This window comes from the organism of the source record quoted next, unplaced genomic scaffold, assembly GCF_019419815.1.
Source record: "Pyrus x bretschneideri cultivar Hongxiangsu unplaced genomic scaffold, Pyrus_bretschneideri_v1 Contig2, whole genome shotgun sequence".
NCBI lineage: Eukaryota > Viridiplantae > Streptophyta > Magnoliopsida > Rosales > Rosaceae > Pyrus > Pyrus x bretschneideri.
The window spans coordinates 4,198,861-4,217,409 of NW_025999501.1; the positions used below are offsets into that span (position 1 = coordinate 4,198,861).

General features: G+C 36.3%; 2 protein-coding genes and 2 pseudogenes across 6 annotated transcripts in view; 2 read left to right on the top strand and 2 right to left on the bottom strand.

The window, feature by feature from the left end:
- Positions 1-1,956: 1,956 nt before the first annotated feature.
- LOC125476800 lies at positions 1,957-3,539 on the top strand (annotated as a pseudogene).
- Positions 3,540-4,959: 1,420 nt separating this feature from the next.
- LOC103962930 lies at positions 4,960-5,138 on the bottom strand (annotated as a pseudogene).
- Positions 5,139-9,316: 4,178 nt separating this feature from the next.
- Positions 9,317-18,549, top strand: part of LOC103962950 (TMV resistance protein N-like) — a 31,284-nt gene continuing 22,051 nt past the window's right edge. The window contains exons 1-4 of one of the 3 annotated variants that reach the window (XM_048583118.1): positions 10,588-11,480; positions 11,825-12,923; positions 13,049-13,330; positions 13,413-14,239. In XM_048583118.1, coding sequence (XP_048439075.1) covers positions 10,768-11,480; positions 11,825-12,923; positions 13,049-13,330; positions 13,413-14,228 — 2,910 coding nt within the window. In that variant the 5' untranslated portion in view covers positions 10,588-10,767 and the 3' untranslated portion in view covers positions 14,229-14,239. The other 2 variants (XM_048583117.1, XM_048583116.1) reach the window with 2 other exon arrangements.
- Positions 14,394-16,364, bottom strand: LOC125476713 (33 kDa ribonucleoprotein, chloroplastic-like). Of its 3 annotated transcripts, none has more exons than XM_048583124.1 (3): positions 15,962-16,336; positions 15,734-15,832; positions 14,394-14,532 (listed from the first exon to the last, which is right to left on the bottom strand). In XM_048583124.1, exons 1-3 carry the CDS (start codon positions 16,319-16,321, stop codon positions 14,518-14,520), a joined length of 474 nt encoding a protein of 157 aa, XP_048439081.1. In that variant the 5' UTR covers positions 16,322-16,336; the 3' UTR covers positions 14,394-14,517. The 3 variants fall into 3 exon arrangements, with proteins under 3 accessions (XP_048439081.1, XP_048439080.1, XP_048439079.1); XM_048583123.1 differs by lacking the exon at positions 14,394-14,532 and adding an exon at positions 14,840-15,042; XM_048583122.1 differs by lacking the exon at positions 14,394-14,532 and having other exon boundaries at positions 15,483-15,832; positions 15,962-16,364.

Sequence of the window (18,549 nt, forward strand, 5' to 3'; positions counted from 1 at the left end):
ATATGATTTTGCTACGATCATCTTCACATTTCACGCTCAAGATTTGAGCCTTGAAAACTCTATTCCTGCTTCATTGCAAGCTCTAATTTTGTTAACTTTGTAGAACTCCTTTGGACCACAAACAACTTATTTTGAAATGGCTAGAGTTTGAGATTCTCAGAAGGAAGCTCCCATAAGATTTTGGTATTTTGTGTTGATTCGAACGTATTTTGGTTTTTATATTTATTAATTGTTGTGTGAGTAGTATTTTTCTTCTTCATGTTACTAAGATTTTGGTTCATGCAGTTTTAATTAGGAATCTGAATAATCGTTTTAATTTTGGTTAATGCAGGATTAGGAATTTAGGATTCCTATAAGTTTGTGGCGGGAGCATGGAGTGGTTTGAAGACGACATCGTTGATAGTCGAGGCACATCTGTGAAAAATGTAAGATATTATCTAGGTTGTTTTGTTTTGTTATTCCAAAAGCATAACACTTCAGATGCTTTAATTATAAGTTAATCATTGTATTTTTAACTGTTTTATTTGTTGGCTCAATAAGCGAGAAGACAAAGGAAAGTAAACAAGGAAAATTGGAAATTTATAAGCAATTGGTTTTTTATTAATTATTATTTTGGGTCACATTTAAGTAGCTCTATCTAACAAGAAGTGAGTTACAAGAGAATGCTTCTGGGTTACTTACTTGAGAGAAATTGCAACAAAATGACTAAACTAAATTTCAGTTTTTATTTGTCCATTTTTATTGGTTGTCAAAATCAATAGTATAGTGCAGCTGATGTTTGATAAATTGCTTTACCATTTTCGACAATGAAATTCTTAAAACCGCCTTCAATTTAAGTTACAATTTTTAATTTTAGGTATTTTCCCCTTACATGATTTAATTTATTCACATAAAACATCTACTAATTCACCAATTTCTTTCTTTCCCTTCACTTGATCTAAACTACTTATTAATTCATCAACGGACTCAACAAAGAGGCCAAGCCATAATCACCAGAGCCCTAAAATAGCAATTTAATGAATGTATCAGTCTAAACCATTGTATATAGCATAACATCATCATAAACATTGTCAACATAGATATTATTAATTTTCTGTACACCAATCTTTTATATGTTTGAAACATAATTTTTCATACAAATTTTAATCTAACAACGCACGGGCAACATTTACTAGTGTTTACTAAGCTTGAACTTCACTCTTTTTCATCTACTTACAATTTTGATTTCAGTTTTTAGGTTCATGTTGTCACAACAATTCCTCCACCGTTCTTTAATCCTTATTTCTTCCATGCATTTCCCTTATGTATCTAACAAAAAATGAAAACTAAAAACCGAAAGGTTAACAAATGGGCTCCTACTTGTTCAAACCCTGTCTAGTGCACTATAAATTTGATGACTTGCAATAAGAAACCGAGTAAGTTCCTTCTGTTTTTATGTCTCTCATTAAGTCCCAAAGAACTCAACTGATACCCATTTGTTTTAAGCGACAAAACATAGTTAGCTCAGTGGTTGTACCTCAGCGGTCAGTACAATTAATTCCCAAAACCTCGCTCTCACACGACAAGTTTCTTTACTTTTCCAAATCCTAGCTATTTTTTGCTCTTTCGTTTATAATTGATAAATTTTGTTTTTGATGTTGTACTGTTAAAGAGGCACTAATGTCTAACATGATCATGAATGTTCTTAAAGAATATATATATCCTTTGCAGTTTAGAATTGGCAATAACCAAAATGCTACCATTTACATTAATCTGTCTGTACGTGGTCTAGTGTATTCCGAACAAGATGAAGCCAAGACTCAAGCAGCAATAAAAAGATAGAAAACAACGGATGTTTGCCACTTCATAGTGTATTTGTAAAGCTTCATTCATATTTTGTGTTTTCAATGCAGTAGAGAAACCACATAACAGAAGAAAACTTCTCGTCTACTATACATCCCAGAGCCAAGTCTTAAAATGATGATGAATCCTTTCGGGAGTTATGTGGCGATGAGCATGGGAGGAACTCGTATACCTTTCCCTACTTCAACTCCTCAATGGAAATATGATGTATTTTTTAGTTTTAGAGGTGAAGACACTAGAAGGGGATTCACAGACCACTTATACACTGCATTGGAAAGTCATGGAATAATAGCTTTTAGGGATGACCCTAAACTTCAAAAAGGGGAATCTATTTCTCCCGGACTTGTTACTGCAATTGAACAATCAAGATTTGCAATCATTGTTATCTCCGAAAATTATGCATCATCAACATGGTGCTTGGATGAACTTGTACATATTCTTGAAAACATGGAAAAGAACCAGTGGTACCAATTTTTTATAATGTTGATCCCTCTGATGTATGAAAGTGAACAGGAAGTTTTGCAGAAGCGTTCATTAAACACGGAAACAAAAGTGGGGTTGACGAAAAGGAGGTGGAAAGTTGGAGAAAGGCTTTAATGAAAGTGGCAAATTTCTCTGGATGGGATTCAAAGTACTGGTAACGTTTTTATTTTTCTTGCAACCGTGTCCTCCTTATTTAACGGCGCACACACACACCCCCCTAGTGTGACTTATGTTTGAGGAATAGAAATAGAGCCAATTATATCACAAATTACAATGAACATGGCTATAAATGCCAATAAACGAATTCCATCTGTAGTTCGATAACTCTTATACAATGCTCATTAAATATAGGTGTGCGATTATTGTGTTTTGGCTTGACTCAATGCAAAAAATAGTGAAAACATTTTGGAACTTATACATCTAACTTTATTCTTTTCCATAGGTCTGAACAAAGCTTGTGTACGAGAGGATCTCTCATGCGTTTGAATTCCAAATATTTCCAGCTGATGTTAGAAGTAATGCCGAAAAAGGTGGTCTACTTCACCTGCAAAAGCAACTTCTTTGTAAAATCGGGATGGAAAAAAATGACATATGGGATGTTCAAGAAGGGTCAGCAATCATACGCAGGTTTCTAGGTGGTAAAAAGGTTCTTTTAATTCTTGATGATGTGAACCATTTGCATCAATTAGAATATTTGGCTGGAAATCAACAGTGGTTTGGATTGGGGAGCAGAGTTCTCATTACAACTAGAGATGACCGGTTGTTATTTAAACACCGAGTGGAGAGACGGTTTGAGGTTGAAGGACTCGGTAAAAAAGACCCTTCAACTTTTTAGCTGGAATGCCTTTAAGAAAGATTGCCCTGAACCAAGTTTTGTTCATTAGTCAAATCGTGTAGTAAATTATGCCAAAGGTCTTCCACTAGCTCTTAAAGTCTTGGGATCTTTTTTGCATGAAAGAAGTTTAAGTGTGTGGAACAGCACGTTGGATAATCTAAGAGAAATTTCTAATTCATAAGTTTTTGAGACACTTAAAATAAGTTACAATGGTCTAGAGGACGATAAGAAGAAATTTTTTCTAGACATTGCATGTTTCTTTATTGGAGAGTACAAAGATCGAGTAAGACGGGCACTTGAAGCTAGCGGTTTTTATGCACATATTGGAATAGATATCCTTGTTGAGAAATCTATCTTAACTGTTAATTTAGTCCACTAGTACAAAAACATGTTTGCACGACGGAGCAAATTTCATCGCGCAAAGTATGTTTGCAGAACGCTAAACACAAAACGTCACTCAAACGGCCTTTGCACAACGGAACTTTGCATGACGAAGACTAGCGTCGCGCAAAACTGTTTTGCCTGACGTAGGTCACCTTTGTCGTGCAAAGGCCGTTTGCGCGATGCCTCTTGTGCGTCACACAAGATTTTAGCACCAAACCAAGAGTGCTTTACCACTTTTTCCCCAACATTGTGCAACGGATGTACACCTACGTCGCGCAAAGCTATTTTGCAATTTTAATACAAGTAAGTAATTCAGGATTCATTTTCAGTCTCAATCCTTTGTAAACTTGAAGACAACCAAAACATCTTTCAATAAGATTTTTTAAAACCAATATCTAGCCAAAATATGCGTACATTTGTGTTCATATTCTAACACTATATTTATCTCACCACCAAAATTTCTTGAGTGTAACTAACTAGAATATGTATATTCTATGATATAATTAGTATAAACAAGTAAAAACTAAGGCCATCAACATTATAGTTTAGAAGTATTAATATTTTGTATCTATTTTATTTAGTTTCAGTAATTATTGTGATTTAATTGATTTGTATGTACATATTTTTGTACATCAAGTACAAAAATGTTTTGAGTTGTACGAAGTTAATACTACTTAACTTTGTGCACCTTTTTCAAGAAAAGTTTAGTTTCCCGTTTAATAATTAGTTGGATTTCGTGCATGGATGCGAAAGCATGACTACGGTCCAATTAATTCTTGAATTGTCCAATTTTTTAGACAGTTTAGGAATGCATAGTTATGTGTTGTAGTTTGCAGTTAATGGATTAGATTTCGATGGTGGAAATTTTGGTAACATTTCCTGATATTCTTCAAGTACACGGTGGATATTATGTATCTACAGCGTGCACTTGAAGAACTGTAAGGAGATGCTGCCGAAATTTGCCCATGTCGAAATTTATTCCATTGAAATCGTAAATTGCGGCACATAACTGTGCATTCCTGAATGAGATAGGACCCTTACCAGAGGAATAAGGTGACTAGACAATAGTTGAAATTGTTGTAATTCTTGTACTTTTATTAGGATTGCAGACAAAATCAACAGACAGTGGATACAGAATAATAATAGATGTGTTGTTGAGTACTTGAATGGAATAGATAAGATTATTTATTATCTCCAAAAACCACTATTCAAAAGCCTGCCGGCTTTATATATAAGATTATCTATTATCTCTCTCTCTCATCAATTCTCTCCCTTTACTAACCCTACTTACTTGCACCACTCTCTTCTCCTCTCCCTCTCTCTAATTCTAAGGTCTGAATCAGAAACTAAAGCTCATAAATCAAACATAACTGGAATATGCTAAATTTCCATTGAAAATTTGGGAGCAAAGCACCTCAAAATCCGAGCTTAGTGCAGAACCAATGCTTTTTTCATTGTACCTAATTATGTTGTCGGCCCTCATTCGATTCGAGTGAGGGATGTGCTTGTTCCGCCTCATCTTCTTGGCCAACTTCTTGATCATGAAACTTTTGTGTGACAATGTTTTTGCGAACTTTGAGAACCACCGTGTCATTTTTGCGAGCTTGGAGATCCGTTTCGAAGTTTACAGCAAAGACTCGTCACATCTCCTTGCTATGATTTTTCAGATTTTATTTTTTTTAAACCAATTTTCAAATTTGTTAAAAAAAATTCGAATCAATTTGAAATCAAATATCTCATTTTGCATTCTAAATTTTCTATAAATAGTAAGAAAATTACACTTGTAAGAAGTGTAGAATGAGATTTTTGAAATGCTAATAATATTTCCCAATAAATTAGTTCAAACCAAATTTACTTGCAAGTGCACGAATCAGTTGTAGTATAACTATGTAAATAATATTCGACAAAAAAAAAATGTAAATAATATGAGATCGAATCCACCGGGGTTGAATTACCAATTGAGTCTATAACTATTTCTTAACGAATTGAAATAAAAATTGGAATAGTATCGAAGAAAAATTAAACCTAAACATCATTAAGCAGAAATATGATTGAAAACAAATGAAAGAAAACATTAAGGCTTTGATTTCACCACTAATTGTCATACCCTAATATCCAATGTCAATTCATGAATTATCAGATTAACAAAAATAACTTCTGTATATATGTACGTGGTCAGGTACACATGTCAATAATTTTCTAAAGAGATGTGAATTTTACCATGGTTAGGGACAAATGTAAGAAAACACTCAGCTATTACTATTGCCTATATATTCATGGTCCGGTATACACAAATAAGCGGAAATTCAATTAAGCACAATGAGTAACAAATTAACTACTCATCAACTTGGTCACGTCAAACAAATAACTAATTTACTAGGAAGCCACACAAACCAATATTCATCTATGGTCAGATCAAAATATAAGTTCATGATTCTCTTTCTCAAAGTATCTATAGAATCTAAATTATGGTCAGAAATAAATTCATATGCAAGTAATTTTAATATCAAAATCCTAGGCTACGGCGAAGCACAAAGAACCAAATATCAAAATTATAATTCAACTGGTGAATGAAAATTAATCATCAATCTGAAATCCATGGATTGAACAATTATAAAACTAGAGTGATCATAACTAGTTCCAATCTGATCAAAACTCAAGAATGCCCAATTCATCGCCCTGTACTCAAAACCACACGAGCTGGGAATAGAATGTGTAAAATAATTTGCCTTCTTTCTTTCTTCTTTCACTTGATTAAAATGCCAAAGGTGGGGTTAAGAAAATTGCATCCACTCTCACCGCTTAATTGTCGGTTGAAGTTCCTCATCCGTAAATTAATAACAAAGCCCACGTCAGTACCAGCTCTTGGTCCAAATAAATAGAATTCACACAGCCCATTGATCTTGAACTTAAAATAAAATAATAATTAATTAAATAATGAAGCCGATGTGAATAGAAAGACTCTAATGTCAAGAATGTGTTAACACCATGTTAATTTCCACTTTTATCAATACACATTCAAATCCTTAATTATAAATTACAAAACTGAAGTAATTTAGCTCCAATTAATCTGAATGAGGCACTAATAAATACAAATATAAGGGTAACAAAATGTAATAATTTCATGTCTATCAGTTGGTGCAGGACCCTTAAGGTCATCCCTAAATGAAATGGCATAATATAGCCTCGTTCAGAATTATAGCTTTACAAATAATTATTTTTAAATGAACAGTATCAGACCATGCTCATATACCATCTCTAACCCTCAACAATTTATTAGTTTTAGGTTTATACTTAAAATTTAATTGTTAATTTAATTGAATTACCTTTGGATGTTTTCAAATTTAGCCATTGAATTTGAATCAATTATTCCAACAAAAGTTAGGCCCTAACAAAAAGGCTAAGAGGGAGCTACATTTGGTTAGCGTGATACGCCTTTGGTCAAATAATGGTCTGGTGTGTTCCATAGAATTATAGCTTTGCTATCGATTGGAGATGAGTTTTGAGTAAATGAACCTCTAACCCTCTCCATTGGAGATGGCCTAACAAATGACCCACATGGTTTTATTTATCTATTCTAATTTCATTCAAACACATTACAATCTTCTCTGCCTTGATTGTCTCCATCAGCCTTAATTTGAAATTAATATGAGTTCGACTTTTGCTACAATCTTCTTCACATTTTCAGCTCAAGATTTAAACTTTGAAAAGTCTATTCTTGCTTCATCATAAGCACTAATTTTGTTAACTTTGTTAAACTCCTTTGGACCATGAACGTGGTAAGAAAATGAATTGGCTCATATGGATTAAGATGTGTTCGACCTCGAGTGGTCGACTTGTAAATTAACGATGCCTTGAAGTGCGCTGGCTTGAATTAAGTATTCATGTATTGCCTGCAGCTTAGAATTGCAAGTCTTTCCAATACGCCTAATTATCAATGCTTTTGAATTAAGTATTCAAGTGTTGCTTGCAGCGTGAGAGGAAGGAGAAATTTTCATTATGACCGGAACACGGAGGGTATAACACGTGTTTTTATATAAATGATGGGAAATCTTATTTTTTTAAATTATTAATTTTTTAATACACATATTTCATTATTTGTATAATGACACGTGATGTATCACTCCGTGCATCGGTTACATTGAAAAATTTATCGGGAGAAAGCTTCCCAGTAGGAAAATGACCGTTTTACCCTTTACGTCCACACGTCCGTCATCGGTCTTCCATCCTCAGTACACCTATGGCATGTTTACCAAACGGGAATGGAATGGAAAGAAACGGAATTGCATTCCTCTCGAAGGATTCTAGCGTTTACTAATATTTAGAGAATGAAAAAATAGGTGGAGCCCGCTTAAAATCTGGAATTGAATTCCTTAATCTCTTAGAATCGGATCCCTTAAATGGAGGTGGTATTTGGATTCCGGAAGAAGGCAGTTCCAGGAATCCAACTTTTATGCCCAAGCTACCCTCATATCTTCTACCTCCCCCTTCACGATTCTGTATGATTCACATCAATTCAATCACAATGAACGGAAAGGTTACCCGAAGAGGCGAGAAGAAGGCCTTGGGCTAGTATGACACCGCCAAGCCCCAACCAAGCAAGAACAAAAGCGCTCTCATTTGTTCCCATCTCCTTGGCCTTAGCCTCATCTTCTTCAGAATAAAGCAAGGGCTTTTCCACCGGCGACCTCCGAATCACCGTTGCCCTCCCTTTCTTCTTATCAGCGGCGGAACGTGGTTGGCGATGAGGAGAATCTTGTGGGTGTGGGGGAGAGTTGAGGCGGTGGAGGGTGAGAGAGAAAATGATGGGGGAGGAGAGGAGGGAGGAGAGACGGCTGCTAAGAAAGATTGGGGAGAGGGAGAGAGAGAAGAGGAAGTAATTGTTATTAAGTTTACTTTAGGTTGATATTTTTAATAAAGTTTATGATGATTAAGAGTCTTCTCAAACATGTAGAAGCAAATAAAAATTATTCTCTCTGAAAAATTAAAAAAAATGAAAGAGTAAAAGTTTTACTAAAAATAATTAGCATATAAAATATATTAGTTAAACAAGGGTACTTTAGTAAATAAATTGGATTTTATTCCGATTCATATGAATTAGTAAACAATTTATATAGATTAATGTCATTTCTACTTCGATTCCAGACAGTTTTGATAAACAACTTCAACAAGAATCTAATTCTGATTACATCTCATTCAAATTCCTTCTCAGTCCAATTCCTCTTCAATTCAATTACTTTCAATCTGATTACGGATTAGTAACGCATCCCTAATTATTAATGCTTTTAAATTAATTATTATTTCAAGTTTCGCCAGGAAGATACCTACAGCGTGGGAGGAAGCTTCCACCACAGGCTTTTAAAATGCATTTATGAGGAGGATTACAAAATGAGATTATGTGCCGCCGCCCGCCGGGGAAGAGGGGGGGGGGGGGTGGGAGTTCCAAGTGAATAGTTAGCATTAAAGTTAGAACGCAGTAGGTTGCCGACGAAGCTCTCGACTCTATTTGATTAAAGTATTCCAACGCGGTTTATGATGATTTCCATTCCTTCGTGGAGATATTGATTAATATTGCAAGTCTTTCTTACTTATAATTTTTTAAGAAAGTTTTAACGAAAAATTCATGGTGTTGTTCACTTTAACGAAAAATTATATTTTTACAATAAAAAGTCAAATCTGGTACTATTCATTTTATCTTTTATTTTATCCTTATCGTTAAAACTCAAAATTTTCAAACCCGTTTCATTAGGATTTTTTTTTTTTTTAATTCAACCAACAACCTCAATACACCTAATTATCAGTGCTTTTAAATTAATTATTGTTTCAAGTTTGCCAAGGAAGATACCTGCAGCTTGAGAGGAAGCTTCCCCTGCAGGTATTTAAAATGCATCTTTGTAGAAGATCCTCTGTCTGCTCTGCATCTTAATTTGCGCAATTAAATTCAGTGGTTGTTAATTTTACATATCATGATCAATCACTAATTTTAACCATCTGCTAATTTTCCATATCTCAAGTGTGAAGGGCAAGCAATTTAAAGTTCTCCCTGTTCAAATTGCCAAGAAACCAGGTTATATGCTCGAATCCCTAACTATGTATATTTTTGGGGGGTTTTTCCATTGTCTTAACATATTTTTCCATGGCTGTATGTTATACTATTTTGCTCTGAATAATTTTACTGCTGTTAATGTATACTTTTAGAGCCTAGATAGAACAAATTCAAAATCGTATAAAGGCGAAAATGGGAACACAAAAGTAAACATAACTCACCGGAATTTGACGTGATTCACTCAATTTGAGCTACGTTCGCAGGTTGCTAGCCAGCACCTATGGAGTAGGGACATCCATTTTAGAAGAAGAAGGTAAACAAATACAAGTACACAAGTGTTTATTCTCACACTCCTCTTAATTCCGGTGTCCACAATTACCTTGACAGCTCCTTAAAAGTTCGATTTATATGCATACAACTTTGGGTAACTTGGGGTAGCATGAATTAAAACCGAATGAAAATATATTGATCTAGAAGACTGATCCAAGGAAGTCATAATCATGCTGACATGTTTACTAAGCCTGAACTTCTCTCTTTTCCATCTACTTCAAATTGATTTCAGTTTTTAGTTTTTAGTCTTTAATCCTCATTTCTTCATTGTATTTACCTTATGTGTCTAGCAAAAAATGAAAACTAAAAATGGAATGGTTTGCAAACAGGCTCCTAGTTGTTCAAACGCTGTCTAGCTAGTGCACTATAAATTTGATAGACTTGCAATAAGAAACACAGTAAGTTCCTCCTGTGTCTTTATGTCTCTTATTGAGTCCCAAATAATCCAACTGCTACCCATTATCTGTTTTAATCAAGAAAACATAGTTTGTTCAGTGGTTTTACCTCACTGGTCAGTACAATTAACTCCCAAAATCTCTCTCTCACACTACTGTCTTCTTTACTTTTCCAAATCCTAGCTATTTTTTGCTCCTTCGTTTCTAATTTTGTTGATTTTGTACTGTTAAACAGGCACTAATATCTAACATGATCATGTGTCTGAGTGTGATCTTTCTAGTGTATTCCAAACAAGATGAATCCAAGACACAAACAACAATAAAAAGATAGAAAACAACGGATGTTTGTCACTTCGTAGTGTATTTGTAAAGCTTCATTGATATTTTCCGTTTTCTGCAGTAGAGAAACCACATAACAGAAGAAAAGGAAAACTTCTCTTCCAAGTCTTAAAATGATGATGAAACCTTTTGGGAGTACTGTTGTGATGAGCATGGGAGGAACCTTTATACCTTTCCCTACTTCAACTACTCAATGGAAATATGGTGTCTTCCCGAGTTTTAGAGGTGATGGTGCCCGCAAGGGTTTCACAGCTTCCTGCACATATCCACACCATTCAACTCGTCCATGGAAACCTGAATCCTTTTTGAGTTTTAGAGGTGATCACACTCGGAAGCGGTTCAGAGCTTCCTGTGCATCTTTCCCCCCTTCTACTCCTCAATGGAAATATGATGTATTTTTGAGTTTTAGAGGCGAAGACACTAGAAGGGGATTCACAGGCCACTTACACACTGCATTGGAAGGTCATGGAATAATAACTTTTATGGATGACCCTGAACTTCAAAAAGGGAAATCTCTTTCTCGAGAACTTGTTACTGCAATTGAACAATCAAGATTTGCACTCATTGTTCTCTCGGAAGATTATGCATCATCAGCATGGTGCTTGATTGAACTTTTACATATTCTTAAATGCATGGAAGCAAGAGACGCAGTGCTACCAATTTTTTATAATGTTGATCCCTCTGATGTACGAAAGCAAGCAGGACATTTTGCAAAAGCCTTCATTAAACATGGAAACAACCCTCGGGTTGCCGAAAAGGAGGTGGAAAGTTGGAGAAATGCTTTAACGAAAGTGGCAAATTTCTCTGGGTGGGATTCAAAGGACTGGTAACGTTTTGATTTTTCTGTTTCCTCCTTATTTAATGACACACACCAACACCCACACCCACCCACACACACACGTACACACACAAACACACACACACCCCCAGTGTGACTTCTGTTGGAGGAATAGAAACAGAGCCAATTATATCACAAATTACAATGGACATAGGAAAGATGACCAACCTGCAACTACAAATGCCATTAAAAGAATTCACCTTTAGTTCGATACTACTTATACAATGCACATCATATAATGGCGTGTGATTATTGCTCTTTGGCTTGACTCAATGCAAAAATTAGTGAAAACATTTCGGAACTTATATATCTAACTCCATTCGTTTCCATAGGTCTGAATCAAAACTTGTTAAGGATATTGTTCAAGTGGTATGGAAAAAGTTGCGCCCAACCTTATTATTTCATGTGGGCGAGTTTGTTGCAATCGATTCAAGGTCGAAACCAATTATTGATTTGTGTTTAGATGCAACGGTGAATGATGGTTGCTTTATTGGGATATGGGGGATGGGCGGCATTGGAAAGACAGCTATTGCAAGAGTTGTGTACGAGAGAATCTCTCATGAGTTTGAATTCCAAATATTTCTAGCTGATGTTAGAAGTAATGTCGAAAAAGGTGGCATACCTTACCTGCAAAAGCAACTTCTTTGTAAAATCGGCATGGATAAAAAGGATGACATATGGGAGGTTCATGAAGGAGCAGCAATGATATGCAGGTTTCTAAGTGACAAAAAGGTTCTTTTAATTCTTGATGATGTGAACCATTTGCATCAATTAGAATATTTGGCTGGAAATCAAGAGTGGTTTAAATCGGGGAGCAGAGTTCTCATTACAACTAGAGATGAGCGTTTGTTAGTTAAACACGGAGTGGAGAGACGGTTTGAGGTTGAAGTACTCAATAACGATGACTCTCTTCTACTTTTTAGCTGGAATGCCTTTAAGAAAGATTGCCCTGAACCAAGTTTTGTTGATTTGTCAAATAGTGTGGTCCATTATGCCAAGGGTCTTCCACTAGCTCTTAAAGTTTTGGGATCTTTTCTGCACGGAAGAAGTTTAAGTGCATGGAACAGTGCATTGGATAAACTAAGAGAAAATTGTAATTCAGAAGTTTTTGAGACACTTAAAATAAGCTACAATGGTCTAGATGGCGATGAGAGGAAAATTTTTCTAGACATTGCATGTTTCTTTAGTGGATGGGCGAAAGATCGAGTAACAGAGCTTCTTGAAGCTAGCGGTTTTTATGCACATATTGGAATAGACGTCCTTGTTGAGCAATCTCTCTTAACTATTAGTTCAACTGGTCAGCTATTAATGCATGATTTACTCCAAGAAATGGGTCGAGAAATTGTCCGCCTAGAATCTCCTGATGATCCAGGCAAGCGTAGCAGGTTGTGGCGTAGAGATGACATCCATCGTGTCCTGAGCGAAAATATAGTAAGTGGCTTTTATTACAATAATAAATTTGATTCTAGTTGCTATTATGTCTTGTATACAACATGGTGTTGTACTAGTTACCGCTTTGCTTATGTTATGACCTAGAATATATTCATGTTGACTAGGGAACAGAAACAATTGAAGGTATAATCATGGCCCCATATGATCTAGAAGCAGTCCAAGCCGACGTCAATGCTAAATCCTTTTCAATGATGAAAAAGCTGAGATACCTCAGGCTAGATAATGCGAACCTCTCTGACGGGCTTGAATATCTTCCCAATAGTTTACGGTTTCTTGCATGGAACTACTTTCCTCTAAAAAGTTTGCCGTCATCTTTCTGTCCAAAGCATCTAGTGGAACTTCACATGCGGTATAGTCACCTTGAACATTTTTGGAAGCGAATAAAGGTACTTCTCTCACTCATTGATTTTTATTGCCTACATTATGATCGTGCGAAGCTAATTTTGCTATGTTTTTACTTGTTAACAGCATTCATACAATTTGAAGATCCTTGATCTTGCTTTCTGTAGTTATCTTGTGGAAACCCCAGACTTCAGAGGTATGCCAAATCTTGAGCATTTATATCTTGTATTTTGCATCGGTTTGTGTGAAGTTGACCAATCTCTGGGGACGCTTGAAAAACTTAAGGTTTTGAACTTGTATGGTTGCAAAAACCTTGCGGGTCTTCCAAGTCTGGAAGATCTTAATGTTTTGTCTTGCTCGAGGATTGAAAAATTGCCAGAAGACTTGGGCCATGTTGAGAGTTTGGAACGGCTTGATGTGCGTGAAACTGCTATATCAGAACCACCACCTTCCTTTCGAAAAAGTAGTCCAAGTCCCGGACATTTGCGGTTGCCTTCTTTATCTGGTTTGCAATCTTTAACGCACTTGAGTCTAAGTAACTGCAATATTTTGGAAGGAGGAATTCCAAATGATATCGGGTGCCTATCCTCATTAAGGTATTTGGATCTAGGTGGAAATGATTTTTCTAGCTTACCCATGAGTATTTGTCAACTTTCCAAACTTGAATACCTTGGTGTGTCTGGATGCGACAGTCTTCAAACATTAATCCCAGAGCTTCCTTCTACAATATCCTGTGTTGAAGCTTACAATTGCGAGGCATTGGAATCAGCTCGTCTAGACGTGAATAAACTTTTTGCTGTGTGTTTCAAGCGGGTGGAGATGCAAGTTTGCACGAGTACAGAACGTCCTCGTTTAGGATGCAAGTTTGTTGTTCCTGGAAGTGAAATGGGACTGTTTGAAAAAAAAAAAAAATTTACTACTTCTTATAGGTTCTATAGTTAGGGGAGTTAGAGCGCAAGGGTGATAGGGGCTGTCTTGCTGCTTCTTGCTCACTAAAATCAATCTTCACTTGAATTGGGCTGCTTATGTTAGAGCTTGATTTGCGCTTATTTGACTGCAACGGAGAAACAATTCATATGTTAGAGCAGATTAACACATACAACAAACGGGTCAAAGCTGTTATTTGCCCATTGTCTCATATTTGCTGATGCATTGTCGATATGTTTTCCACCAGACGCAGAATGATTTCTTTCCTTCTGGTATAGCCTCCGTAATCTTTTGTTCTCCACATCTAGGACTTTGTTTTCTTCAAAAAGCAATGCATACATCATAAATATGGGAAATCATTCTACGATATTTTGATGCATACACATCACAAGTATGGGATATCATTATACAATACAGAGTATTCCAGGAAAAATCAGGTGAGGACAGATCACGGAAAGAAGCGAAGGTTGAAAATTTTCTCAAATATTGAGAAAACGGTGGCAGCACTACCTCCATTGACTACTTCCCTCTCCCTTTCCCTAAAACATCTTCTAGTCTTCACCACCCTATCATTCCATTCAAACATATATCTCTTCTCATCTCCTTAGAACTTCATGTTAAATCCTCTCTTGCTTTCTCCTGTTTTCAAAATTTGCCAATTTGTGACTCTCCTACAACCAAAAAGTCTCAGTACAAGAACAGGAACAAACCCAGTGGATGAGGAAACCTTCACAACCTCCACAAATAGTAAAAACTAAAATGTGCACAGTAGAAGTACCGTATACCATAGTTCCAGCTCAATCCCTTGTTATTTGATGTTGGAGTAGCTCTGCAGGTTGAACACAAATTGAAGGTATGTTCAACAAAGGTAAGAAGATCACAAACCAATGGAAGAGGTGGAAGAAGGTAAAGAAGTAAGTGTGTGATAGGGTATGATGCTAAATAATGACGCCGTGAGAAAGGATGAGGGCGTATAGATGTCTTGGAATGAATTGATGACGATGATGACGGAGTTAACTGGTTTCTGGAGGTGTCGGACGCCTCTTAGAGATTGTCATTTGTGCTCTCTCGGTTACTGAATGCATGACTTTAATCATCTACAAATGAAGAGATGAAACAGTAGACCTCCCTTCTAGGAATAAGATAACAAATTAGTACTCATGTGCCACCTCCAATTAGATGAATAATTGCATTCCCAGATAAAGGGCCTAATACGGAACAGAGGTTAAACTTAAAGTCGAAGGCATACTAGTGAATTTCACCAATAAATTCAGCTCCAAAGTAATTCTCTTCTTATATTTTTGGAGAGCAACGAATTTCCAATACGAACGAAACAAACACAAAATAGTAGTCAAGTAGAATAGTAGAACGCTACCTCTCATACAGCGAAAAACTATAAAATTCCCAAATTTCATTTCACTTCCCAACTAGTAGTCTTTCTAACTGACCAAACCAAGCATAAAACTAAACTTACAACAACACAAGCATTCACATAAGATAACAGAACCGAATATAATTACAGACGATTCGAGATTATCCAGAGCCGTACGAGCCTCCTCGGGCGAACCCAATGTTACAAATGCCAAACCCCTGTTCCTGGTCTTGTCATACATGGCAAGCTAACAACACCACAAAAATTTAAAAAAAAAAAAAAAAAGACAAGAACAATCAAAACCCATCAAATAAAATCACAAATTATTAATACCCAAAAAAAATAATTCTCCTTCAAACCAGAGAAAAATGACAACCTCAACGTCGAAGACGGTGCCGTACTTCTCGAACACAGTACGGATGTCTTCCGGGGTGCAATGCCATGGAACATTCTGGGCAAGCAGTCTTGTGTCGGAGAACTCTAGGGGCTCCGCCTCGAGTACTGGGGTTTCGTCGAGAACTTGGTCTTGGGCGGCGGCGGAGAATTGAAGGACGAAATTCCGAGCTTTTTGGCCCTGAAGGAGGAGGAACAAGTGTGGGTTTGGGAGAGAGAGGGGGGGAGCAAAGAGAGGTGGAGAGAGAAGAGTGGTCGGAGTGTGAGAGGGAGGAGTTGTTAAGTGGGGAAAGAGAGATGACGAAGTAAAGCCATGTTGAGCTTTGTTGTCTGTGAGAGGCATCCCAAACGAGGGGCTCTGTACAGGGGGCTAGAAAAGTGGTAGATAAAGTGAGCTCTGGGAGATCTTTGGAGCTCTAAAAAAAATCTCTCTTAATTAGGAGCTACACATCTTTTTGGTTCTATATGAGGTTATACATTTTATTTATAAGTAATTTGATTACGTGGTAAATTTATTTACAAGATTGGGCCCTCAATTTGGTGTGGGTCACCCTACTTTTTGGGGCTAGATGTAGCCTAACTTTTTGCTTCCCAAGAATTGAAATTGCTAGCCCATGTGATAGATGTAACCCCAATTTCCAGCCCATTGGAAATGAAAATTTTCATTAGAGCTACAAATGTGGTAGCCTGAAGGAGGATAAAGCCCCCATTGGGGATGCTTTGAGAGCACTTCCAGTGTAGGAAGGCACACCTAGCAATTGGCAATTGAATCCCCTCCATTGAATAGTAATTATCTTCAATGAACAGTAATTGTCTTTTGCATCTTCATTCTTAAACAAAATAGCCATTGCAATAATTAACAAAATATTAGTATTTTTTATTTTATAAAATAATAAAAATTAATTTTAAATTTTGAATAGTATTTTTAACCAATCTTGTCACGCTATGTGTCATTATCCAAAAGTAAAATTTTTGTAGATAGATTACGATAAGATTTTTAACCAATTCTGTCACGCGACATATTCTTAATTGTTTAGAATTGTTGAAAATATTGAAATGTGGTGTAAAGTGGAGAAAATGTTAAGGTATTTATAATATATATATATATATTGAAATTTTTGGGAGCTTTAATATATTTTTTTAATTTATTAACTTAATTAATTTGGACCGTTGGATTACAAAAAATAAAAATTGAAATCCAACCGTCCAGAATGTGACACGTGGCCCACCATAACATTTATGGTTTTTTTCCATTGTTTTTTTTTTTTTTTAATTTTTAAAGTCTAAAAACTTGGACCATTGATTTGGAAATCAAAGGCCCATATTCAAAGGTAACTGAGTGGGGCTGACATGCGGGTCCCAACATCTGAAAATGTGTCGACGCACCCCCACGTGCACTTGTTAGCCACGTGCTTGGCGCAAATATTTTTAGAATGTGGCTGACGTCATGCTGATATTAGCCTTGCATTAGTTATAAACTCAGGCGCTCGAGCCTTGGACTCCCACCTGCCATCTTCCACGGGCTCCCCTTTAGCCCAATTGCCCGAATGGGCTAGAGCTAGTTTGGGAGGGGATTAGTTTGTTAGTTTGAGTACTTTATTGATCTTATCATTCGAACGTTTTCATAACATGTAGAGTTTTTTAGAAAACATTGTAAACATGAAAATTCTGTATCGAATGAAATGAGAACACGTGTACAAAGTAGATTTGTATTGATTTGAATTTGTAAGTTACAATTTCTGTTTACAACTTTTCCTCTGATTCAGTTTTCAAATTTGATGTAGATGCGTAGGTTGTTGATCCAAGGGTCACGATGACTTGATTTAGGACGAACGATTGAACAATTGCTTCAAGTTTTGAGCTTGAAACAATGCGTGGGTAGTCTTCACCTCAGGTTTAAGGTTGCGGCAAAGGTAGAGTTGATGTAGGACTTTGTTGATTCAAGGGTCTTGGCGACTTGATCTTGAATCGAACGTCGTTACAAGTTTTGAGCTTGCAACAAAGTCTTGAAGGAATCGGCACAAGTGCTTGTTGATTCTTCAAGGGAATGCTTCAGTTTTGGTCGAAAGAAAGCTTCAGTTTTGGTTGCGTGTTCTTCGAAGAGAGCTTTGGCAGCGTGTTAGTCTTTAAAGATTTGTGCAGAGGTTCTTTTGAATGTAGAAATTTCGACCCCTTTGTGTGTCTTGGGTCCTTGTATTTAAAGACTTCCAAAGCCATGCCTTTGGATGGATTTGACCTTGATTTGTGTCTTGATTCGTCCATGGGAGAATTTATGCATGTTTTGTGTCTTAATTTCAGCCACCTTCCTCATATTGGCCGAAATTTATAGGCCTTATTATTGCCTATTTTTTGAGCAATCTTCAATTCTTGCTTGTTTTATGAAGATGCTTTAACTTTCTTTCCGGTTTTGAGAGCAATTTGGGCCCCTTGCCAATTTTAAGAGGGATTTTCTCCCTTTTGCCGAATTTTAGGAATGTTTTACATTTCCTTAGCTTGATTTGTGCCACATGTCATTGATGACTTGTCCATTTGTGATGAGTTATATGCCACATGGAGCCTTGTGATGCATCA